Genomic DNA, 25,977 nt, shown 5'->3' with positions numbered 1-25,977 from the left:
TGGATTTAAAGCAACTAAATTCAAAAAAGACAAAGATGGTCACTTTATATTGGTCAAGGGACAAATACAACAAGAAGACGTTTCAATTCTAAATATCTATGCACCCAATGTAAATGCTCCCAGATTCTTGAAACAGACCTTACTCAGTCTGAGCAATATGATATCTGATAATACCATAAGAACAGGGGACTTTAACACTCCTCTTACAGAGCTGGACAGATCCTCTAAACAGAAATTAAACAAAGATATAAGAGATTTAAATGAGACCCTAGAACAACTGTGCTTGATAGACGCATATAGAACACTCCATCCCAAAGATAAAGACTATACATTCTTAAGGGCGGCGCCTGTGGCTCAGTGGGTAGGGTGCCGGTCCCATATGCTGGAGGTGGCGGGTTCAAACCCAGCCCCGGCCAAATTAAAAAAAAAAAAAAAGAATATACATTCTTCTCATCACCCCATGGAACATTCTCCAAAATTGATCATATCCTGGGACACAAAACAAATATCAACAGAATCAAAAGAATTGAAATTTTACCTTATATCTTCTCAGACCATAAGGCACTAAAGGTGGAACTCAACTCTAACAAAAACGCTCGACCCCACACAAAGGCATGGAAATTAAACAATCTTCTGTTGAATAACAGATGGGTGCAGGAAGAAATAAAACAGGAAATCATTAACTTCCTTGAGCATAGCAAGAATGAAGACACAAGCTACCAAAACCTGTGGGATACTGCAAAAGCAGTTTTGAGAGGAAAATTCATCGCTTTAGATGCCTACATTTGAAAAACAGAAAGAGAGCACATCAACAATCTCACAAGCCATCTTATGGATTTGGAAAAAGAAGAACAGTCTAAGCCTAAACTCAGCAGAAGAAAAGAAATATCCAAAATAAAATCAGAGATCAATGAAATTGAAAACAAAAGAATCATTCAGAAAATTAATGAAACAAGGAGTTGGTTTTTTGAAAAAACAAATACAGTAGATAAACCATTTGCCAGACTAACGAGAAATAGAAAAGTAAAATCTCTGGTAACCTCAATCAGAAATGATAAAGGGGAAATAACAACTGATCCCACGGAGATACAAGAGATCATCTCTGAATACTACCAGAAACTCTATGCCCAGAAATTTGACAATGTGAAGGAAATGGATCAATATTTGGAATCACACCCTCTCCCTAGACTCAGCCAGGAAGAAATAGAGCTCCTGAACAGACCAATTTCAAGCACTGAGATCAAAGAAACAATAAAAAAGCTTCCAACTAAAAAATGCCCTGGTCCGGATGGCTTCACTCCAGAATTCTATCAAACCTTCAAGGAAGAGCTTATTCCTGTACTGCAGAAATTATTCCAAAAAATTGAGGAAGAAGGAATCTTCCCCAACACATTCTATGCAGCGAAAATCACCCTGATACCAAAACCAGGAAAAGACCCAAACAAAAAGGAGAATTTCAGACCAATCTCACTCATGAATATAGATGCAAAAATTCTCAACAAAATCCTAGCCAGTAGATTACAGCTTATCATCAAAAAAGTCATTCATCATGATCAAGTAGGCTTCATCCCAGGGATGCAAGGCTGGTTTAACATACGCAAGTCCATAAACGTTATCCACCATATTAACAGAGGCAAAAATAAAGATCACATGATCCTCTCAATAGATGCAGAAAAAGCATTTGATAAAATCCAGCATCCTTTTCTAATTAGAACACTGAAGAGTATAGGCATAGGTGGCACATTTCTAAAACTGATTGAAGCTATCTATGACAAATCCACAGCTAGTATTTTACTGAATGGAGTCAAACTGAAAGCTTTTCCTCTTAGAACTGGAACCAGACAAGGTTGTCCTCTGTCACCTTTACTATTCAATGTAGTGCTGGAAGTTCTAGCCAATACACTTAGGCAAGACAAGGAAATAAAGGGAATCCAAATGGGAGCAGAGGAGGTCAAACTCTCCCTCTTTGCTGATGACATGATCTTATACTTAGAGAACCCCAAAGACTCAACCACAAGACTCCTAGAAGTCATCAAAAAATACAGTAATGTTTCAGGATATAAAATCAATGTCCACATGTCAGTAGCCTTTGTATGCACCAATAACAGTCAAGATGAGAAGCTAATTAAAAACACAACTCCCATGGGGGCAAGACATGATTGCAAGAGGGACTTTACCTAACAATTGTAATCAGTGTAACTGGCTTATTGTACCCTCAATGAATCCCCAACAATAAAAAAAAAAAAAAAAAAAACACAACTCCCTTCACCATGGTTTCAAAGAAAATGAAATTGCTAGGAATATACCTAACAAAGGAGGTGAAGGACCTCTATAAAGAAAACTATGAAATCCTCAGAAAGGAAATAGCAGAGGATATTAACAAATGGAAGAACAAACCATGCTGATGGATGGGAAGAATCAACATTGTTAAAATGTCTATACTTCCCAAAGCAATCTACCTATTCAATGCCATTCCTATCAAAATACCAACATCGTACTTTGAAGATTTGGAGAAAATGATTCTGCGTTTTGTATGGAATTGGAAAAAACCCCGTATAGTTAAGGCAGTTCTTAGTAATAAAAATAAAGCTGGGGGCATCAGCATACCAGATTTTAGTCTGTACTACAAAGCCATAGTGCTCAAGACAGCATGGTACTGGCACAAAAACAGAGACATAGACACTTGGAATAGAATTGAAAACCAAGAAATGAAAGTAACATCTTACAACCACCTAATCTTCGATAAACCAAACAAGAACATCCCTTGGGGGAAAGACTCCCTATTCAATAAATGGTGTTGGGAGAACTGGATGTCTACATGTAAAAGACTGAAACTGGACCCACACCTTTCCCCACTCACAAAAATTGATTCAAGATGGATAAAGGACTTAAATTTAAGGCATGAAATAATAAAAATCCTCAAAGAAAGCATAGGAAAAAGACTGGGAGATATTGGCCTGGGGAAAGACTTCATGAAGAAGACTGCCATGGCAATTGCAACAACAACAAAAATAAACAAATGGGACTTCATTAAACTGAAAAGCTTCTGTACAGCTAAGGAGACAATAACCAAAGCAAAGAGACAACCTACACAATGGGAAAGGATATTTGCATATTTTCAATCAGACAAAAGCTTAATAACTAGGATCTATAGAGAACTCAAATTAATCCACATGAAAAAAGCCAACAATCCCATATATCAGTGGGCAAGAGACATGAATAGAACCTTCTCTAAAGATGACAGACGAATGGCTAACAAACACGTGAAAAAAATGTTCCTCATCTCTATATATTAGAGAAATGCAAATCAAAACAACCCTGAGATATCATCTAACCCCAGTGAGAATGGCCCACATCACAAAATCTCAAAACTGCAGATGCTGGCGTGGATGTGGAGAGAAGGGAACACTTTTACACTGCTGGTGGGACTGCAAACTCGTACAACCTTTCTGGAAGGAAGTATGGAGAAACCTCAAAGCACTCAAGCTAGACCTCCCATTTGATCCTGCAATCCCATTAGTGGGCATCTACCCAGAAGGAAAAAAATCCTTTTATCATAAGGACACTTGTACTAGACTGTTTATTGCAGCTCAATTTACAATCGCCAAAATGTGGAAACAGCCTAAATGCCCACCAACCCAGGAATGGATTAACAAGCTGTGGTATATGTATACCATGGAATACTATTCAGCTATTTAAAAAAATGGAGACTTTACATCCTTCGTATTAACCTGGATGGACGTGGAAGACATTATTCTTAGTAAAGCATCACAAGAATGGAGAAGCATGAATCCTGTGTACTCAATTTTGATATAAGGACAATTAATGACAATTAAGGTCATGTGGGGGGAGGAAAAGCAGAAATAGGGACAGAGGGGGGTGGGGCCTTGGTGTGTGTCACACTTTCTGGGGGCAAGACATGATTGCAAGAGGGACTTTACCTAACAATTGCAATCAGTGTAACCTGGATTATTGTACCCTCAATGAATCTCCAATAAATAATAATAATAATAATAAAAAGAAGTACGGGGGAGAAAAAAAAAAAAGAGAGAAAAGTAAAAGGAGTTTAATGAATGAGTCCAAGGAGAGTAATGTGAACAAGGAGAATGTCCTGGGCTGATCTGGATGGTCATCAGTCTTACAAGGCACAGTCCTTGATTTGGGAAGGGAAGAATCCTTGATTTGAGTAGAGCCTTTGGCAGTGGATGCTGGGTGCTGATTTGGAGTCACAGTAAGATGTTGTTTATTGAGACGGCTTTGTCAAACTGGTGCAATCCTCCTCTTTTTAAAGTCCCTGAGTCCTATGGTGAGGGCTAATGTGTGGTAAACTGTTATGCCCTGGTCTAGTTGGGTGAAGTTTCCACCTATCAGGCAAACATCTGGTCCCTTTTGGCATAATGCCCTTTAAAATATAAGATGAAGTCTTTTTTAAGATGGAGTTACTTATGTCAAAGGTGCTCCAAATAATTCAACTTGGTTCTGGCAGGCAGTTATGTTACTTCTTGAGTAGTATGATCCTTTTACAGCATTTTTTTTTTTTCCTTTGAGACCAGGTCCAGCTGTCACCCAGGCTAGAGTGCAGTGACCTGATCATAGCTCACCGCCACATCCAACTCCTGGGCTCAAACATTCTTCCTGCCTCAGCCTCCCAAGTAGCTGGGACTATAGATGAGTACCACACAGGGCTTCTTTTAAAGCTTTTCATTGTTGTTTGTTTTTTATTAATTATTTTTAAAGAGCAGATTGCCTACTCTATCTCTCTCAACTTTTTTTCCTTTTTTTTTGAGACAGAGCTTCACTATGCTGCCCTCCGTAGAGTGTCACAGCTCACAGCAACCTCAAACTCTTGGGGTTAAGCAATTCTCTTGCCTCAGCCTCCCAAGTAGCTGGGACTACAGGCGCCCGCCACAACACCCGGCTATTTTTTTGTTGCAGTTGTCATTGTTGTTTAGCTGGCCTAGGCTGGGTTTTAACCCGCCTGCCTTGGTGTATGTGGCTGGCGCCATAACCACTGTGCTACAGGGGTGAGCCTCAACATTTTTTTTTCTTTTTGGAGATAAGAGTCTCACTCTGTCACCTTGGGTAGAATGCTGTGGTGTCATAGCTCACAGCAACCTCAAACTCTTGGGTTCCAAGCTATCCTCCTGCTCCAGCCTCCAGAGAAGCTGGGACTACAGGTGCCCACTACAATGCCAATCTCCTTTTTTTTCTATCTTCAGACAGACAGGGTCTTGCTCTTGCTCAGGCTGGGGTCTGAAACTCCTGAGCTCAGGCAATCTACCAACCTTGGCCTCCAAGAGTGCTAAGATTACAGGTGTAAGCCACTGTGCCTGGCCTGTTTTAAAGCTTTTGAAGAGTCTACAGTAACTTTTACTCTGGGTTCTACATGTTACTGAACCAAGGAGTCTGTCCACCTGTTACCCAGGTCAATCAACCAGAGAAGCAGATGAGAAATCAACAACTTCACTTTATTTACAGAAAAGCCAGCAATTCTGGAGAGCAGTAATGATATCTCCTCAAAGAACTGCTCTGCTCTCCTGTTCCCTTTTGTTACTTTTAGACTCTTCAAGTAAAATAAAGCATCAGCAAAGTGTTCCTACTCTAGACCAAATCGATAGTTAGTCACTAATACTAAGTGACTTTCACCATAGACCTTGGAGTGTCAGTCTCCTAACTTTATGACAATAGTCTTATAAGTGAATAAACAATTCCAGGTAGTAGCACATGAGCTCATCTGGCCCTGGCAGGGTCTGTCCGGCAGCACCCTTAGAGTACTAGTTACTCAGGATAACAGTGGCTGCCATCATACAGTCTTGGGCTCCTTTACCCCATTACAAGGATGTGACACTTCTGGGATCTCCACTGCATACACCGTATGTATTCAACAATGTCTCTCCATCCTGATTGACAGGAACTTGAATGGTTCTTAGTTTTGAGTAAGCTCTTATAATTGTATCGCTTACTCCTCCCCAATAATTATTCTCTCCTGGCCTTGTGGAGTTTCACATTTTTGTTTCCGGTTAAAGATTCAAGGGCACTCCTAAGGTGATTTTTGAAGCTTTTCTTCCACGTTCCATCTCTTCTCTCCAGAACTCTGCCCCACAAATTCCAACCAACCTGGCTTCCAATCCCCTTAACTCCAATCTCCACCTTCTCAGTGAGACCCTGGGTCTCTGTTTGAATTTCCCTTCCCTGCACCACAGACTGGAAATTGCTTCTAGGCAGAAAGTCGGGGTGACAGAGAACTCTTTTTTATTTCTCTTCTCTCAGATGAAATAGACCAGAGCTGCTGCTTGTCCAGTATCTGAAAAGAGTTGTTTCGTATAATTGTATCAGTCGGGACACTAAGTCCGGACCCACTTTCTCTTCTTGCCCAGAAGTAGAAGTCTCCTAGGTTTTTTATAGAAAATGTAAATTGTTTTATGCGTGTTATTTGTTAGGGTTAAAAAGTATCTTTCTCTATAACACCTTTTTCTTTTTCCTTCTCAAGAAATGCCGATAGGACCATTTATTCTAGTGGAAGTGCAGTGACAAGCCTAGACCCGCGCGCGCAGCTTCCCCCTTACGTCTCGCCTCAGGCCGAGGCACGCCCCCCTCATCCCGCGCGCGCTTCCCTCGGAGTCTTCCTCTCTCCTCTCAGGCAGCTGCGCTCGCGTTCCGCACGCCGACCTACTGCGCCTGCGCGGCGTATGGACGCCGGACGTTCCCGGAAGTGGGAGGTGTCCGCATGAGTTTGTGTGGCAGCCGCCGCGGGAACGCGAGCCCGGTAATTTTTCAACCCAGAAAGGCAAGGCTTTCCGGCTTGGGAGAGTGCGAGTGAGCGAGAGTCTGGCCTTGGTAGCTTTTGCTGGCGTGACAGCCGGCATGGAGGCTCCACAGAGCAAAGAGGGTAGCGGCGAGGCCGTGGCTCCCGGGCAGCAGGAGTCGCCGCGGCTGGAGTATGGGGAGGAGCCGCAGCATCCCAGTTTCGAGGTGAGGAGGCGGCCCGCGCCCGCCGGTCAGACCCGCGCGCCCTGGGCTCCCCTTTCTCCCGAGGTGTTTCCCCAGAGACCGCAGCCCTGCTTGCCCTTCCAGCCCAGCCCCGGCCGCCTTCCCGGTCGGCAGCTCCGAGAGCCTTCGCTCGGGGTGGTTGTCACCGAGCCCCCCAGGCCCGAATCACCCCCTGAGTAAGAGTCAATTTTAGTTTGGACGAGAAGTTCTGCGAACTGTGGTTTGGCAACTTTTGAGGGGGAATTCTGCCCTCACTCTTGTGCTCCCTGGTGTGTTTTGTTATTCCATTTAGTCCTTATCGGTAATTGGTAAGGTGAAAACCGCCCCAGATGCCCTAGATTTGTTATTGCTTAAGGGTTTCCTTTTAAATTCTAAAACTGCATACCAGCTTTTCTGCTTCCTCTGTGCTTATTTGTTAGAGCTCCGTCTTTGATTTTTGCCCGTTCACTGCTACCTCAAATAGGTAAAGTATATGATTTTCTTTTTTTTTTTTTTTTTGAGACATAGTATCACTGTGTCGCTCTGGGTAGAGTGCTGTGGCGTCACAGCTCACAGCAGCGTCCAGTTCTTGGGCTCACGCTTCAGCCTCCCAAGTAGCTGGGACTACAGGTGCCCGCCACAACACCTGGCTATTTTTGTTGTTGTTTGTTGTAGTTGTCATTGTTGATTTTAGCTGGCCCAGGCCGGGTTCCAACCCGCCGGCCTCAGTGTATGTGGCTGGCGCCCTGCCCACTGAGCTATGGGCGCTGAGCCAACTTTTTCTATTTTTGGTAGAAATGGGATCTCGCTCTGGTTCAGGCTGGTCTCGAACTCCTGAGCTTAGGCAGTCCGCCCGCCTCAGCCTCCCCAAGTGCTGGGATTACAGGTGTGAGCCACCACACTAGGCCTTTTCGTAATGATTCTAATGTCTCAGTGATGGAACCTAGTTACAGTGGCAAAATTGTGAAAGTCTTTAAAAATATATTCATCTTTTACCGATTGACAGAGCTGTTGATTGTAAATAATAGAATGCTAACTTTGGTCTTTTTCTAGTAGTAATAAATGTTGACCACCTCGTATATTTGCAAGAGGCATCCTAACTCTCCCTCCTACCATATGCAGTCAACGTATGTGGAACAGCTAGTGTCTTTTAATAATATGAATTTGGTTTGCCTCCCTCCTTAGATTTGCTGCCCTGTAAATGAGATCCTGTCTCTACTAAAAATAGAAAAATTTGGACTGGTGCCTATAATTGTATTTCACGATTTTGTCCTTTTGCTTTCAGTGTCTCTGCCTTTTGCTTCGTTGTGTTCTTTAGAATGTCTCCTTAAAGGTCTTTGTGTGTTCCTTGTTCTCTGCATGTCCTTACTCTGGACCTTTACGTAGTTACCTCATTTTCTTGTTACTTTCAAAGAGGCCTTGGACTTCCCCTCTCCATAAAGAGATACTCCACCACCCCACCTTCCTCTTCAGTCTGAGGTCAATAACATTACAAAGTAATAATGTTCAAGCTTGTTTTTAGTCAGAGAAGAGTGTTTGAATCTACTTCATTATGCAATTTGCAAAAGAACTTTATGGCCACCCTGTATCCGAAAGGATTGGATTTGGTTTGTTTCTTTGCTTGTTTTGAGACCTAGTCTCACTTTGTCATCCTGGCTAGAGTGCTATGGCATCATCATAGCTCACAGCAACCTCACTCTCCAGGGTTCAAGCAATCTTCCTCCCTCAGCCTCAGAGGTAGCTGGGACTACAGGCACTGGCCCAAACACCTGGCTAATTTTTCTGTTTTTTAGTAGAGATGGGGTCTTTCTTGCTCAGGCTCATCTCACACTTCTGAGCTTAAGAGATCCTCCTGTCTAGGCCTCTCAGAGTGCTAGGAGAACAGGTGTGAGGCACCGCACTCTCCTGTATCTGAAAGTTTTTTTTGTTTTGTTTTTTTGTAGATAGAGTCTCAAGATGTCACCATGGGTAGAGTGCCTTCATAGCTCACAGCAACCTCCAACTCTTGGGCTCAAGCAATCTCTCTCTCTTTTTTTAAGGGTTGAGGCGTCACTCTTAGGCTGATGTCGAACTCTTGAGCTCAGGCAATCCACCCAGCATGCTAGGATTACAGGCATGAGCCACCTTGCCTAGTCTTATATCTGAAAGTTTTGAAACTTATACCTACTGAAAGTCTGAGTCTCTGTCCAAATTAGTTTTAATGACTCATATTTATTAAAAACTTAATTGTTGCATGCTCTTAATGATTATACAATTTTTCTTTCCAATTTCCCAGTTTAGCAAACTTTCTATCGGAATTCAATTAGTAAATTTCCATTATGTCAATGTCGGTTGTTTTGTAAATTAATAGAAGCTGTTGTATTTTTATATTTTTAACAAGTAGGTGCAAATTTCATCAAAACTCTTCTTTTGGAAGAATTTCAATGAAGGTAAATTCTATTTCTGAATTTTTTTCAGTGCACAGATGTACAGGTTTTCTTTTCTTTTTCAAATAGATTATTAAGAATTTGGGGGTAACAAAATAATGAAAACGTTTCGAAAATATCTGTTTTCAAAATGTTCTCTGTCCAGAAAAAGGGTTTTTTTTCCCATAAGCAATTACTTTCTACCTTATTGTTAAAATATTTTCAGATTGTGGTTATTTAACACAACAACAAAAATTCTGCCTGAGTCTGCAGCCTCAGCTACTTGGGAGGCTGATCCCAGGAATTTGAAGCTGTAGTATGCTACGTTGCGACCTGTGAATCAGCACTGCACTACAGCCAGGGTAGCAAAATGAGACCCTGTTTCTTTACCAAAAAAAAAAAAAAGCAAATTAAAAAAAAAATTTCTTGGGCGGCATCTGTGGCTCAGTTGGTAAGGCGCCGGCCCCATATACTGAGGGTAGTAGGTTCAAACCCGGCCCCGGCTGAACTGCAACCAAAAAATAGCTGGGCATTGTGGCAGGCGCCTGTACTCCAGCTACTTGGGAGGCTGAGGCAAGAGAATCGCTTAAGCTCAGGAGTTGGAGGTTGCTGTGAGCTGTGTGATGCCATGGCACTCTACTGAGGGCCATAAAGTGAGACTCTGTCTCTACAAAAAACAAACAACAAAAAAAAATTCTAGGCTGGGTTCAGTGGCTCACTCCTGTAAGCCTAGCATTTTGGGACTCCAAGGATGTAGGATTACTTGAGGCCAAAAAGGAGTTCCAGACCAGCCTGTGCAAGAGCAAGACCCTGTCTCTAAAAAACAGCAAAATCAGCCAGGGATGGGTGAAATGTGCCTGTAAACCCAGCTTCTGGGGCAAGAGGATGTCTTGAGCCCAGGAGTTTGAGGTTGCGGTGAGCTATGATGATGCCAGTATATCTACCTGGGCAATAGAATGAGACCCTGTCTATAAAAAAAAAAAAAAAAATGAAGCTCAAACTACAGTCTCCTTCCCAATAAGGAAAGGATAGCAGTTTTGGAATACCCCTTGTGGGAGCTTAGGGAAAACTTCTCCTTCACCCTCTGAAGTTTTGCTGCAAAATCAACTCACAAAAGATGGATTAGTTGGAGAAAGAGAATACAAATTTTGTTGTTTTTTTTTGAGACGGAGTCTCACTTATATCGCCCTTGGTAGAGTGCCGTGGTGTCATAGCTCACAACAACCTCAAACTCTTGAGCTTAATCAATTCTCTTGCCTCAGCCTCCCAAGTAGGCCTGGCTATTTTTTGTTACAGTTGTCGTTGTTGGTTAGCTGGCCCGGGCTAGGTTCGAACCCGCCACCTTTAGTGTATGTGGCTGGCGCCGTAACCACTGTGCTTCGGTGCCGAGCCGAGAATTCAAATTTTGTTAAGGTATACATGGGGAGAACAGCCGAGTGATTGATTACTCTCCAGTGAGGTTCAGAAGCCTTGGAAAACTGTTATGGGAGAGGGGAGTTCTGTTGAGTGGCAATAAAGTATTACTAGGGAGAATAAATGAATCTGGGAACAGAGATTAACTTGTAAATAGTTCTCATTGGAGTCTGAATGAGCCTGAGCTGGGTATGAAAGAGCCTGTATGGGTATGATTGCATTCTCTTTTACTGGGAGAGCAATTAAAAAACAGTTGTTCATTTTGTTGGGTTTGGACTTCAGGCAGATAAAGGAAATTGAGGGCCTAGTATCCTGGCTTTGGGAGAGTTGGTGGTGGAAGTGATGGGCTGAGTTAAAGACCTTGAGTCTGCCTGCTCCTTCACTTTAGCAAGCCGTAGCACCCTATTTTGAGGTTATTTGTTTCTGAGCTCCATCGCTGTCTTTTTGTAAGAGAAAATACGTAATTCATCACTTCAGAGTACTTTGTCACAAGATCCCAAAACTCTCTTTGGTGTAATAGATTTTCATGGCTTTTTTCTAGAATATAAAATATTCTCTTGAAATAATATAAAATCCTTCATCAACTTAATTAGACACATAAAAAATTGTAAAATGTCAGTTCTGTGAAAGTGAATATTCCACTTCATATCATGGGATTCTTTTCTCATATGTCCAGTACTGTTTGTGACACTTGACAGATGGGCATAGAAATAGGATAGGTGTTAGTGCCAGTTGTATTAATTTGTTAAACTAATTTTGGGTTTTTGCAGATTAACAATAATGTAGACTTTTTAATATCTTCTTTCTGTTTCTTAGTGGATTGTCTAAGTGGACCAGTTTTAAAATAAGCTTTTACAACATTATACATCCTTCTTGGGGAACCATTAGGCAAATGTGAAATTTGGGAGGAGACACTGATCATTGAGAACTGGACCAGAACAGTGACTCTCTGGCTGTATCCAGAGAGTCACTGAAGGAAGAGGGCTGGGGTTAGGCCTATGAGAGGAAGCAAATCCATAGCAGTAATGTGACTGCAGCATATCTAGAAGAGGCCTAAGTGTTACTTGTGGGTAATTTTTGTAGCTATAGTTTTAGATTAAGAATCAACAAATGAATCAGCCAAAAGATTTATCTAAAGAGAAAATCTCCTTCAGTTAACTGAGACATCTGTTTTGGTAGATAGAATGTTAATTAATATTGACCTAAATTTTAATCAGACTGAAGGTGAAGCTTGAATTTCAGTGTAAGTTTAAAGACAAAGGATAAATTATCCTGAGTAAGGTTTTTTTTTTTTTGGAGACAGAGTCTTACTATGTTGCTCTCAGTAGAGTGCTGTGGAGTCACAGCTCACAGCAACCTCAAACTCTTGGGCTTAGGCGATTCTCTTGCCTCAGCTTCCCAAGTAGCTGGGACTACAGGCGCCTGCCACATATCCTGAATGAATGTTAATGATAAAGTAGACAAAGAGCTATTATAAATTTGTTATTGAAAGCTATTTATTTTCTTGGTCAAAGAGCAATGTAATGTTTCTTTCTTTTTTTAATTATTTTTTTATTTTTTTAATTTATTCATTTTTATTGCTAAATCATAGCTGTGTACATTAGTGCAATCAAGGGGTACAATGTGCGGGTTTCATATACAATCTGAAATATTCTCATCAAACTGTTAATGTAATGTTTCTTTTAAACATTTGTTAACAGGAAGTTTCAATGTAGGTATTCTTCAATTTATGGACAGTTTACTCCGTGGAATTGCTGACCCTTTCCTTAAAGGGGATGGGATTCTTAAGTCCTGTGGCATCATACCTATCATGAATTATAAGCTTAGAGTGAGAAATAGTTCCTGAACTATCAAGATTACTTCTAAGTCAGGGACTGCATGGTTTTCCATGGTTTTCTCTCTCAAATCAGTAATTAAAGTTTACCTGGGAACAATGTATATTATGACTAAATTATCAAGCTTTAATAGGGATTAATAGTAAGCATCAAGGTATTTTTTTTTTTTTTTGAGACAGAGTCTCACTATATGTCACTTGGTAGAGTACTATGGCGTCACAGCTCACAGCAACTTCAAACTCTTGGGCATAAGCAATTCTCTTGCGTCAGCCTCCCAGTACCAAATAGCTGGGACTATAGGCACCCGCCACAATTCCAGGCTACAGCATCGAAGTATTTTTGAAAATTCTGGAACATAGCTAATATTTGTAACATTGCATGTGGAAAATAATTAACTTATAAGCAATTCTTTGTAACAACATATTAGTAATTCTGTACTACTTATGGAGATAACAAAATTGAGTTATTTTTTTTCTTAGCAGATTTTAGTTTAAGAAAAAAGATCTATAAATAGTAACATTATAGTTCTGAATAAATGGTATGACTGTAACTCTGAGAAATTGTAAGTTGTAAAACTGAATACATCTCCTTTTGCTTTAGTACCAGGGAGTTTTTGAATTAGACTTGCAGTTCATTTTGCTTTTGTGTTAGACAATTTTTGTTAACTTTATGAAACGAAGTCAGGTTAAAAAATTCTTAGGAGGCCGGGCACAGTGGTTCACTCCTGTAATCTAGTACTTTGGGAGGCTGAGGTGGGTGGATTGCTTGAGCCCAGGAGTTCAAGACCCACCTTAACAAGAGGGAGAACCTGTCTCTACCAAAAATAGAAAAACTAACCAGGTGTGGTAGCACACACTTGTAGTCCCAGCTACTGAAGTAAGAGGATCGCTTGAGCCCAAGAATTTGAGGTTGCTGTGAGCTATGATGCCAGGGCACTCTACCCAGGGTGACAGAGTGAGACTCTGTATTTTTTTTTTAATTAAATCATAACTTTGTACATTGATGCATTTATGGGGTCCAGGGTACTGCTTCGATACACAATGTGAAATGTTTACATTGAGCTAAGTAACACATCCATCACAATTATACTCATTTCTTAATAGTTTTGAAATACACCATTGCATTATGCACATTAGGTGAGGTCCCCCCATATACCCTCCCTCTTCCCATATCCTCCCTCTCCTCCCCCCTTTCCTTTCTATTTTCTGGACTATAGTTATGTTTTGCCATTCGTGTAAGTGTGTAGGTGGTTATATATTGATTTCATAGTAGTATTGAGTACATTGGATACTTTTTTTTTCCCATTCTCAAGATACTTTACTAAGAAGAATATGTTCCAGCTCCATCCAGGTAAACAAAAGATGTGAAGTCTCCATCTTTTTGTGGGTGCATAGTATTCCATGGTGTACATATACCACAATTTGTTAATCCATTCATTGTGCTGATGGGCACTTGGACTGTTTCCATGTCTTGGCTATTATGAATTGGGCTGCAATAAACATTCTGATGCAAATGTCTTCGTTGTGAAATAATTTTTGATCATCTGGTATCTACCTAGTAGAGGAATTACAGGATCTAACAGTAGGTCTACTTTTAGTTCCTTGAGTGTCTCCAAACTTCTTTCCAAAAAGGTCGTATTAGCTTGCATTCCCACCAGCAGTGTAGAAGCATTCCCTTCTCTCCACATCCATGCCAACATCTGTTGTTTTGGGATTTTGTGATGTGGGCTAATCTTACTGGAGTTAGATGATATCTCAAAGTGGTTTTGATTTGCATTTCTCTGATGATTAGGATGATGAGCATTTTTTCATGTGTTTGTAGGCCATGCGCCTGTCTTCATCAGAGAAGTTTCAGTTCAAGTCTCTTGCCCACATAGAAATGGGTTTATTTATTCTTATTGATTAGTTTGAGTTATCTGTAGATTCTAGTTATCAGGCCTTTGTCAGAAGCATAACTTACAAAAATCTCCCATTCTGAAGGTTGTCTGCTTGCTTTACTTACTGTGCTCTTGGCTGTGCAAAAACTTTTGAATTTGATCAGATCCCAGTAATGTATTTTTGGTGTTGCTTCAGTTGCCCGGGGGTTCCTCCTCATAAAATATTCTCCCAGGCCAATTTCTGCAAGTGTTTCCCCTGCACTTTCTTCTAGTATTTTTATAGTTTCATGTCTTAAGTTTAAATCTTTTATCCAGTGAGAATCAGTTTTTGTTAATGGTGAAAGGTGGGGGTCCAGTTTCAGTCTTCTGCAGGTCTTCAGCCAGTTCACTGAGCACCGTTTGTTAAATAGGGAGTCTTTCCCCCACTGAATATTTTTGAGAGGCTTGTTGAAGATCAAATGACTATAAGCAGCTGGGTTCCTCTCTTGGTTCTCCATTCTGTTCCATAAATCTACTGCTGTTTTTGTGCCAGTATCATGCTGATTTGATCACTATAGATTTATAGTGTAGCCTGAAGTCTGGTAATGTGTTACCTCCTGATTTGTTCTTATTTTTGAAAAAATAATAAGGTATTTGCTATTCGACGTTTTTTCTGATTCCATATAAAATGAAGTTCTATTTTTTCAAGTTCTTTAAAGTATGACAATGGTGCTTAATAGGGATTGCATTAAATCTGTAGATTGCTTTGGGTAGTATGGACATTTTAACAATGTTGATTCTACCCAGCCATGAGCAAGTTATGTTTTTCCATTTGTTAACATCTTCAACTATTTCTTTTCTCAGAGTTTCATAGTTCTCTTTATAGAGATCTTTCACATCCTTTGTTAGGTAAATTCCCAGATATTTCATCGTCTTTGGCACTATTGTAAAAGGAATAGAGTCCTTGATTGTTTTTTCAGCTTGACTATTGTTGGCGTATTACTGACTTGTTAAGTATTGATTTTGTATCCTGAGACACTGCTGTATTCCTTGATCACTTCTGAGAGTTTTGAAGTTGAGTCCCTGGGATTTTCCAGGTGTGGAAAAGAGCGATAGTTTAATCTCCTCTGACCCTATTTGGATGCCCTTGATCACCTTCTCTTGCCTGATTGCCATAGCTAAGACTTCCATTACTATGTTAAATAGCAGTGGAGACAGTGGACATCCTTACCTCCTTCCTGATCTGAGTGGAAATGTTTTCGATTTTACACCATTCAATATGATATTGGCTGTGGGTTTGCTGTAAATGGCCTCTATCAGTTTAAGAAATGTCCCTTCTGTGCCTATTTTCTTAACAGTTCTGATCATGAAAGGATGTTGGATATTATCAAAGGCTTTTTCTGTGAGACTGTTTAAAAAAAAAATAATTCTCAAGAAGTCACTGACCCATATGTATAAAGTTGTGAAAGCTTATTTTAAAATTGGTCTACTTGTAAATATTAGAATATTGTTTGTGAAATGTCTGTTCTACAACTTGTGATGTTAATAAGCAAAGTTATTATTTATAAATAGCTATTGTGGGTATGATATTAGGAGACTGATACACATAATCTCATTTAATCCTGTAATAATTCTGTCCAGGTATTATTTACTATTACCAAATGCCATATAGCATTTGTGACAACTGTACTTTATAGATAAGGAACCTAAAGATCAGTAGCTAATAATTACCCTAGTAGGTCATGCTGCTAGTAAACTGGTCAGCTGGGCTTTGTAACAAGGTGGCTGTGACACCCAGCACTAGCTCTTTTCACTTAGCTTTGTTCCTGCAAGGAAGCTCATGACTCAGCATAGAGCAGAACAGATTGTCTTGGAGACACACCTTCCTTCTTCCTACCCGGTCCTCCCTCTGGGAGCTACAGTGGACACTTTTCATCAAACATGAGCGTGAAGAGGCTTCAGGAGTTTGAATTTTTAAATCTGTTTGTATTAATTATAAACTATCCTTTTTTTTTTTTTATAGAAAAGGCAACAATGTAGATCTGATGCCCAAGAAACAAAAGGATCTACCTTCATTACCACCAATACAAGTGATTTTAGTGACCCAGTTTACAAAGAGATTGCTATTACGAATGGTTGTATAAATAGAATGAGCAAGGAAGAACTCAGAGCTAAACTTTCAGAATTCAAGCTTGAAACCAGGTAATTAAAAAGTAACTTAAAAATTATAAAAGAAGTACATGCTCCTTTCAGAAAATTTTAAAAACAGCGAAAAATAAAAAGACTCTGTAATACTCCGTTCTTAACAATTCAAATAACTATAATTTATATTCTTATATATGAGTTATATCTGTGATTGATTCTGGTTAGTCTTTTAGATGACAGGACTGCTGAGTCGAAGTCTATAAATACTATAATGATCTACCAACAATGTATAATAGTATCTATCTCATAACAAATGTGTTATTAATTTTTTTAGTTGCTCATTTAGTTAATGAATTAACGAGATTGACTATTTTTCTTTCTTACTTCCTTTTGGCCACATGTACTATTTTTATAAAGAGGGTTTCTTTGAAATAAGGTACAGTAATTTAAAAACGTCTTCACTTACAGTACTAGGAAGTTTTTTTTGTTTCAATTTCTAACAGAATGATTGTGTTATGTGTAACTGTATATTGAATGAGAAAACAGTGCAGCTTAGTCAGGTGTATGTGTATTTTTAATGAGATATACATACACCTAAATGTTTAGTAATTTTTTTTTTACAAAACAAGTCACTTTACACTTTACTTTGACTTGGGTCATGGGGTAGGAATAAGTTTTGGAGTCCAGAAAAATATATAGATTTTTGATAAACAATAAGACTGCCAGACATTAAGAAATAATTGACCTTACGTAATGGGTGAAAACTCGAATTGTTCCAGGGCATCCCTGAATACTTACTCTCTTATTGCTATACTTATTCTCCTTTTTGCTATAAAATAGAGCTTCACTGCTTTTCAAAAGAGCACAAATATATATTTTTTTCCCTTCTAGGTTGTCTGTATCATAATTTGTGAAGAAAATTTTGACCCCATTTTTCCCATAAAGGTATATAACCTGTAGCCTACAGAAGATTTTCTGAGCAGAATTTTTGTCCTTCCCAGGTGTGAAGATCAGTTGCTTACTCCTGGCTTGCATGGGAGCTAGAGATCTATATGTATGTTTATACATTTATTCAACAAGCCTGTGTTGAATTCTAAGCTGTACACTAGTCATTCAAGTTATAAAGGTAAATACAGATATGTTCCCCACTTTGGAATCTTAGTCTTTTGGGAAAACACACAAACTAGTAACCACAGTACAGAGTAGACCGTGCTGTATTAAAGGTCTGGCCACATACAGCATGAGAGTACAGAGGACAGTATCTGTCAGGAATTCAGGAAGGTGACATTTGAATTGTGCCAACTAGAAAAGGGAGGGAGGGTATTTCAGGCAAAAAGATTTTACAATTAAAATTCCTGTTTGTATGTTTTCTGCTACATGATCTTGTTTTCAGCTGTTGTGTAACCAAAGTTACAGAACACAACAGTACCACATAATCAGGCCGTGGCTTACGGAATACGTTTTGTCTGTGGTATATAGTGTACTCCAGAAACATTCGAGGGTGATGTTGAAGAGATAGATTGTAGCCAGGTGGTAAGGGAACTCTTTACTGTAATCTTTATTACCTTGTAAGTGGAAGGGATCCGTTAAGGATATTTAAGCAAGAAATTGGCATTAGTGCTCAGTTCTCAAGTAAGTTAAAGAATCAGTTGAAGGCTGTGATAGTGGAGGCATTTGTTGTATTGTAGAAACATAATGGGAGCTGTAACAGAATTAAAGAAAACCAGATTCTGAATAATTATGCTGAGTTGGAATTGGGTAAAATGGTGAGTGTTTGGAGGAGCAAGGGAGATGTTAAAGATGGTAGGTTTCTAGCCAGAACAACTATAGGGTTATATGTTTGTGCTTCCATTAGGTTTGCAGGCAACCTTTTAGTAAATACAGTTTCTCAAAAAAGAAACAAGGAAAAGAAATTAAGACAAAGTAATCTGAAACTGTCACATGCCATAGAGGTCACTCAGTACCTTAATACGAAAGGGGTTAAGGGTTTTTCTCCCCCCAGGGTTTTGTAATTTGGAAAATCACAAGCAAATACGCATATTAGGACATTTTGTCTTACAACAGCTAACTGGTGATTATCAGTGTTTTCATGAGTGGGATTCCTTTTCAGTCCTTATATGGTAGTTTAAAAAGTAAAAGGAAAGATTTAAAAAATTTTTCAACTAATGAGTGATACGACCAAAATGCCTTATTTGGAACTACGCATTAATTATAATTTAGAATAGATCCTTGTACTTTCACTTGGTAATATGATTCAGTGTAGATTCAGCGGTAATATGATTCAGTGTAGATTCAGCCAAGTGGCACAGAAGGGAGCTTGAAATAGTAAGTAGATTGTTACATTTTGATTTTGTACTTGCAAGCCAATCTACGATTCAGCCAAGTAGCACAGAAGGGAGCCTGAACACTAGTTGTAACTTCTTAATTTTTTGAAGAAATTCATACTATTTGAAGAAAGGGATCACCCTTACCAACCATTATTATTTATGTAGGTGGACTTTTTGTTTTTCCCTCCTGTTCCATTTGTGGAATGTGTATTTTAAAGCTGTCAGTAATAGTGAAATTCCTTAAATCCTGTTCTATTTCCATTTAAGAACCTACTAAGTATTATGTTCCTGTGGACACGTTGGCTGTAGAGTAGTTTCTACATTAGCTTTTTTCGTTAAGTAGCCAATAGACATGCAACTTTATACACTAGGCTCATAATGCTTTCATATTTGTATGGATTTTTTGAGTTGTTTAACCTCAAAAGCCAAAGGGGGAAAAAAAAAGTAGCATGATATGTTCAATTTTACCAGAATTAATTACATTCTGAAATTTATATTTTGACCAGTAGAACAATTCAGTGTTAATTTCAGCATTTGTATCATTTATGTTATCTTACTGTATAAGGAAACATGGCTGTGTTGGTGATGTATGCTGACAAGGTTTATGGTTTGCAATACCAGTATATATGGGAGAAAATACTGTGGTATACTACCAAAATGGAAAGTTACTTATGAAGGAAAAAGTTGATGTTATGTTGTTCTATTTTAATTAGTTCTTTTGCTAACTTCGGTTTGAGTCTTGCTTTCCTTACATTTATTTTAGCTAGCCTTTGCTAAATTACGCTGTGACTGTCAGTGTTCAACCCAGTGCCAGCAGGTAAGAGTTCTGATTTTTGACTATAAAATATACCTACAAGTAAATTTTATTCTTCTTTTGCTTAGAGGAGTAAAGGATGTACTAAAGAAGAGGCTGAAAAACTATTACAAGAAGCAGAAGCTGATGTTGAAAGAGAGCAGTTGTGCTGACGGTTATTATGACTACATTTGTATTATTGACTTTGAAGCCACTTGTGAAGAGGGTAACCCACCTGAGTTCATACATGAAATAATTGAGTTTCCTGTTGTTTTATTGAATACACATACCTTAGAAATAGTAAGTAGATTGTTACATTTTGATTTTATTTTTAAGTAGTGAGGTATTTTCAGTAGTAAGGTAGAGGACCTTATTTGATGATTTAGCTAGAATTAGAATTCTGAAGTAGGTCTCTTTTCTTGCTGTGAACTTTTTATCAGCTTGATTAACAGAAAAGCTATAAAAAAGCAATTTTAGAGAATGCAACTCTTATTTCCCAGGACCTGAAATTACAGTGTTTTTTATATCTGTTTAGAACATCTGGAAGGATGTGAAAATCCCCTGGGAGGAAAAAAATATACTAAGTCTGTCTCTAGTCCCAGAGATTCTAAGATGTTCTGTGGCAGAACCCTGACAGGATAGAGAACCATGGCCATGGCCATCTGGACTCTGATCTCTAAGGGTGATAGTTTACAGAAATCATTTTTTAACCTAGAACTGGCCATCTTTCTGATAGAAAGTTTATGGGGGAGAATATAGCTCATATAACTTTGGTTTCTAAACTATATATTAATAGTATGTATGCCTTTTTTTTTCTTTTTGAGACAGAGTCTCACTGTTGCCCGTGGTGAAGTGCAGTGGCATCAAACTAGCTCACAGCAATGTCAAACTCATGGGTTTCAGTGATCCTCCTGCCTCAGCCTCCTGAGTAGCTGGGACTGTACATGCCCACCACAATGCCTGGCTAATTTTTTTAATTTTAATTGAAATATGTATACTTCAGATACATGTTATTAGTTCATTATTCGTTCAGGAAGTCATGGCAGGAATACCCTGAAATACATACAATACTGTTTGCCTAGCAAGGATATATTACTGTAACATACCATCTACTCAGAAGTCACTTCTGTGATAGGCTCAATTGCCACTAACCCACTAAAAGTAAGTATAAAAAGTTTTTGTGCATTGAAGTATATAGATTTTTCTTTGTGCTATTCAAAGCCTCTTTTAATTATATTCTTAACCAGACTGTTTCCACAATTTCCTTGTCCAAAGCAGATTAAAGGTTAATAAAAGGAAAAATGGCAACTTTGAATGCAATAATCTTGTATAACTCACTAGATTTTACTTCCTCTCTCTTACTCAAGGAGATAGCTCCAGCAGTTCCTCCTCATATATTATGATTAATTGCTTACTACTGTATGTTTTCATCACATCAAACATGTTGTTTTTCACACCATAAAAAACCTGCACTTCATCCCACTGCACTGCCAGGAACACAGTTTCTTTGTTCCTTTTTATGGAACAAGATTCTTCAAATAAGTTACTATACATAGGTTTCTGTTTCCTTTTCTCCCATTCTCTTTTAAACCCATGCCACTGTAGGTTTTCATTCAATTAAATTATGCCATGTATTCAGTCCCATCACTCCACTAAAATCTCTTACCAACATTATCTTTGACTTTTACCTAAGTCCTGGTAAAATTGACTACTCTTCTTGAAACATTTTTTTTGTTCCAAATACATCTTGTTCTTAACTTGTCTTTATCTTTATTGAGTTCCCCCTTTGCAGTTTTATTTGCTGGATCCTCTTCTTAGCTTTCTAACGTCAGGTGCCCCAGAGCTCAATCCCAACTCCTCTGTACGCACCCTCTCCTTTGATGGTCTCATCTAATTCTGTAGCTTTTAAACTATCTCTGTGCTGATAATTTTCAAGTATGTTATTTCCAGCCTGCACCTCTGTTCCAAATCCAGATTGCTTATTTGACATCTCTACTTGAACATCTAAGCAGACATCTTAACCTGTCCTAACTTGAAATTAACCCTAGCCTATTCTATCTTCAACCTTCTATAGCCCAGGTGATGATAACTCTTTTCTAATTCTGACCCTCTCATTGCTAGGTTTGAAAACCTCGGAGTCATTTTTGACTCCTCTGTTTCTATCATCTCACATATCTAGACCAGAAGGCCTTGTCTTCAAAATATAAAAGAACCCAGCCTCTTGGCTGAACTGCTCTGCCTCTCATCTGAGCCCCACCCATTTTGTGTCTGTTTTACTGCATTTGCCGTCTAGCTGGTCTCCGTTACTATCCTTGTCCTTCTACAGCCAGTTCTCAACATGGTGGGCAAAGCAATCCTTTCAAAATATAAGTGAGATCATTTCACTTCTCTGTTCAAAACTCCCATTTAACTTGGAGTAAAAGCTGTGTTAGGATCTGGCCTCTTGCTACCTTTGATTGCTCCCTCAGTTGTTAATATTTTCCTCATTCCCCTCCAGCCACTACGACCTGCTTGTTGTTTGTCAGAAATGCCAGGCACGCTGCACCCATTTCCTGGGGCTTTGGCGGTAGTTGTCTTTCTAGAAAGAAGTCTTGCTGCCTGATTTCCTCCCCTCCTTTTTCAGAAATATTTGTTATATTTAGTATTACTTAATTGTAATGGTAAAGGAAACTGAAAAATATTTTTGAAAAGTCTTTGTTTAAAATTGTAGAACAAAGTATTGATACTTAAAAGGGTATAGACTTCATTTGTCTATGATAGTCAATTATGTGGAATTTTTCAATATGGTAAGTAAAGAGCATCTGACTTTTGAAGTTTAAGTGTTCTTTGTTTACTTGTGCCCTTTTACAGTTCTTAGCAACCATTTATAGGGTAGCTCCTTAATAGGTTAGTGTGTAGAAAGAATTTCTTGGGAAGTGTAATCATGTACTTTACTTAATTTTGTAGTCTTCTGCCACAAAGAATATTCTGTCTTTTTCTCCATATCTGCCCCAGATTAACAGTTGCTACTTTTAAATCTTTAGGCTTTGAAATTGTCCTCCTTCATTAAAAGGTGACTACTCAGTGTATTGTGGTTTAGGGAGGCAGTATTGGGCTGGGGGCAGAAGCAGTTAGAGATCTGAGCCTGATGATGACTGTCCCGGCCTCAGAGTTGAGAGCATAAAATAAGAAGGCCAGCACAGAAGCTTCCTGAAGAGGTTAAAAATTGCTATAAAAATGTAGTATTATCAGCCCTGAAACTGATACACCTTATAGTTAAATTTTGACTATTCAGAATTTAGTTCAGTTGAAAATAAAGACTATCCTGGAGTAAATGAGAAAGCAGTAACTTAGAGCTAATTTATTATAACTGAAGACTGGCATTTTTAAAAAGGAATTTATCATTTTAAAAACTCTTAGGATCTTAAAATAGGTGCATTAACAGGCTTTATAGTTTAAAATACTGTAAATAATCAACTTTTTGTTCCTTAGGAATGTTTATGTAAATTTTGGGTTGAAGGCTTGCTTTTAGACATTTGCTTTATCTTAAAATATTTAAAGTTAGAAGACTTTTTTTTTTTTTAATTTTAAAATTAGAGTGGTTCGAGGAGTGGGGAATTATGGTTAAAAACTTGAGATGGGGGCGGCGCCTGTGGCTCAAAGGGGTAGGGCACCGGCCCCACATGCTGGAGGTAGTGGGTTCAAACCCAGCCCTGGCCAGAAACTGCAAAAAAAAAAAAAAAACTTTAGATGGGTCTGTGCCATGAGCACCTGCAAACTGGGATGACCAAAGTTGTCACGTGTCATGTATCTTGGGTTATGGAAAGTACTCTAACCTCCTGTTCTTCCCTTGTAGGAAGATACGTTTCAGCAGTATGTAAGACCAGAGATTAACACGCAACTTTCTGATTTCTGCATCAGTCTTACGGGAATTACTCAGGTTAAAATTTGTTTTTTATTCTCTCTAGAGCTTGGGAGATTTGAGATTGTTCTTAATAGTTTTAAAAAATTATTGTCCTAAGTTAATGCAATACTTTCCTTACTTGGTAAGGATCTCTCATAGTCTAATATTTAAAAAATATAAAAGCATATTTTACACCTGGTAACATTCTTTTCAGCCTTTTAAGGAATTGTAATAATCTTAAGGATTTCATTTGTAAAATGAAACATTAGGCAAATGTTATCATACTGAACTTGGAAATAAGTTTTAGAATCTGCCTAGTTACAATCTGATTTTATACAAGGTGGGCATAAAGTTCGTGTGCAATTTAAAATAGTTTAAAATAGTAAATTGCATATGAACTTTATGTCCATCCTGTATATAGCTTTTTTTTTTTTTTTTGTCTTTGATTTTGGGATGTATTCCTTTTTTTTCCCCCAAATTAATATGAGGGTACAAATTAGGTTACATTGTTTTCAATTCTAAGGTAGAGTTCAAGTTGTAGTTGAGCCCTTCATCCTCAACATGCTGGTGTGCCGAATACCCTCACATTGTGCACATTTGGTGAAATCCTGCCATATGCCCTTCCTCCTACCGCCTAGGGTTATATTCTAATGTGATAGGCCTTTTGTTCATTTATTTAGTCCTTTATTCATTCACTGTACTCAAATTTGAGTGCTTACTATAATATAAGCTAAAGTGCTCGGGATACAGAGACTGTCAAATCAGTCTGAGCTCAGCTCACTTACGGTCTGAACCTGAGGAGAATGGACAGACTATACCAGTGGTCAGAGTATGGTTAGAAAGACTAACGAGTGAGTCTTTTGTCAGGGTGTTGTGGACATCCATAAAAAGGGCTTCCATAGGTGACCGAGGGAAAAGCTGTCTTGGAAAAAGCTTCTTCAAGTTGGTGAACTTTGAGTTATGGTAGATAAGTAGGAAGAGAAGAAACAGGTGTGAAACAGCCAGACTACGAGTTGTTCAGGATGGTTCAGATGTGTTTGGGCTGTAAGACAATGGTATAGAGAGGCAGAGGCAAGCCCGATCATGAAGGGTCTTATATATCTTTATCCCGAACACCCTGGAGAGTGAAGTACTCTAAATAGGAGAATAATGCGATGGATGAGGTTTACGTGTACAATTCAGGAAGTCACTCTGACAGCAGTGTGTAGTGTAGTGTGTGTGGGGAAAGGTGTGAGGCTTGAGATGGAAAAACCACTGAAGGGGCTGTGGCTTTCAGGTTAGAAGAGTTTTCCCTTTTCTTCATTCTGTAGAGTCCCTAATCATCTAAGTTGAGATCTGTAAAAAGAAAACTGTTGGAGATGATCTTACATCTTAATTTTGGAAGAATTATGTACTTTAGTTGAAAGCATTTCTTGGGTGGCACCTGTGGCCCAGCCCTGGCCAGACTGCAACAACAACAAAAAAAATAGCTGGGCATTGTGGCAGGCACCTGTAGTCCCAGCTACTTGGGAGGCTGAGGCAAGAGAATCACCTAAGGCCAAGAGTTGGAGGTTGCTATGAGCTGTGATGTCACAGCACTCTACCAAAGGTGACAAAGTGAGATTCTGTCTCTTAAAAAAAAAAAAAAAAAGAAGGAAAACATTTCTTAATACTATGCTATAAATAATTTTTAATTGTCTTAAAAAATGAAGCTTTAGGTGGGTCTAAGCCAAGGAAATCATAAGTTTAAAACGTCAGAAATAAGTCTTTTTCATACCGTTTTCCTCCAACTTATGTCTGGGTATTTTGTAGGATTACATGTAACTACAATCATGATTTTTATGTATTTTACTTTTCTATCCTCAGGATCAGGTAGACAGAGCTGATACCTTCCCTCAGGTACTAAAAAAAGTAATTGACTGGATGAAACTGAAGGAGTTAGGAACAAAGTATAAATATTGCATATTAACAGATGGGTAAGTATTTAGGAAAATAATTTATATACCTTTTAAGATTAAAGATATCCATATTCATTTAACTTTTAGAATAACCACAGCATATTATTTATTAAAGGTCCTAGAGTCCTCCTGCAGGGGACAGTGTTTTTCCTTTCACATTTTCTATTCCTGCTTGAATTTTGAATCCTAGAGTTGAAAGAGAGAAAGGAAAGCAGTGACAACAGTCTGTTCCAGGACTGGAGGACTAGAGAAAGACAAATTTAATGTGCAAAGCTAAAAGAACTTTCCCGAAGCACTGTTTTATCGTGACATCTCCTTGCTCAGAAACACCCAAACACCTCAGCTTGGCCTTGAGGGCTCCCTCATTTCACCTCCCTGCCCGCCCAGCCTGCTTTCCTGCCGTTATTCCTCTTCA

The 25,977-nt window shown here is 38.9% G+C and overlaps 1 protein-coding gene across 3 annotated transcripts in view; it reads left to right on the top strand.

Moving 5' to 3' along the window:
* Nucleotides 1–6,680: 6,680 nt before the first annotated feature.
* The window catches only part of ERI1 (exoribonuclease 1), a 47,470-nt gene continuing 28,173 nt past the window's right edge, over nucleotides 6,681–25,977 (top strand). The window contains exons 1-5 of one of the 3 annotated variants that reach the window (XM_053578752.1): nucleotides 6,681–6,972; nucleotides 16,501–16,679; nucleotides 19,832–20,042; nucleotides 23,578–23,661; nucleotides 25,471–25,580. In XM_053578752.1, coding sequence (XP_053434727.1) covers nucleotides 6,865–6,972; nucleotides 16,501–16,679; nucleotides 19,832–20,042; nucleotides 23,578–23,661; nucleotides 25,471–25,580 — 692 coding nt within the window. In that variant the 5' untranslated portion in view covers nucleotides 6,681–6,864. Of the gene's footprint in view, nucleotides 6,973–16,500; nucleotides 16,680–18,086; nucleotides 18,156–19,831; nucleotides 20,043–23,577; nucleotides 23,662–25,470; nucleotides 25,581–25,977 lie in introns of those variants that run through there. The other 2 variants (XM_053578753.1, XM_053578754.1) reach the window with 2 other exon arrangements.

This window comes from Nycticebus coucang, chromosome 24 (assembly GCF_027406575.1).
Source record: "Nycticebus coucang isolate mNycCou1 chromosome 24, mNycCou1.pri, whole genome shotgun sequence".
Lineage (NCBI taxonomy): Eukaryota > Metazoa > Chordata > Mammalia > Primates > Lorisidae > Nycticebus > Nycticebus coucang.
Note: the sequence above shows the minus strand (reverse complement) of the source record. Positions and strands in the feature narration are given on the sequence as shown.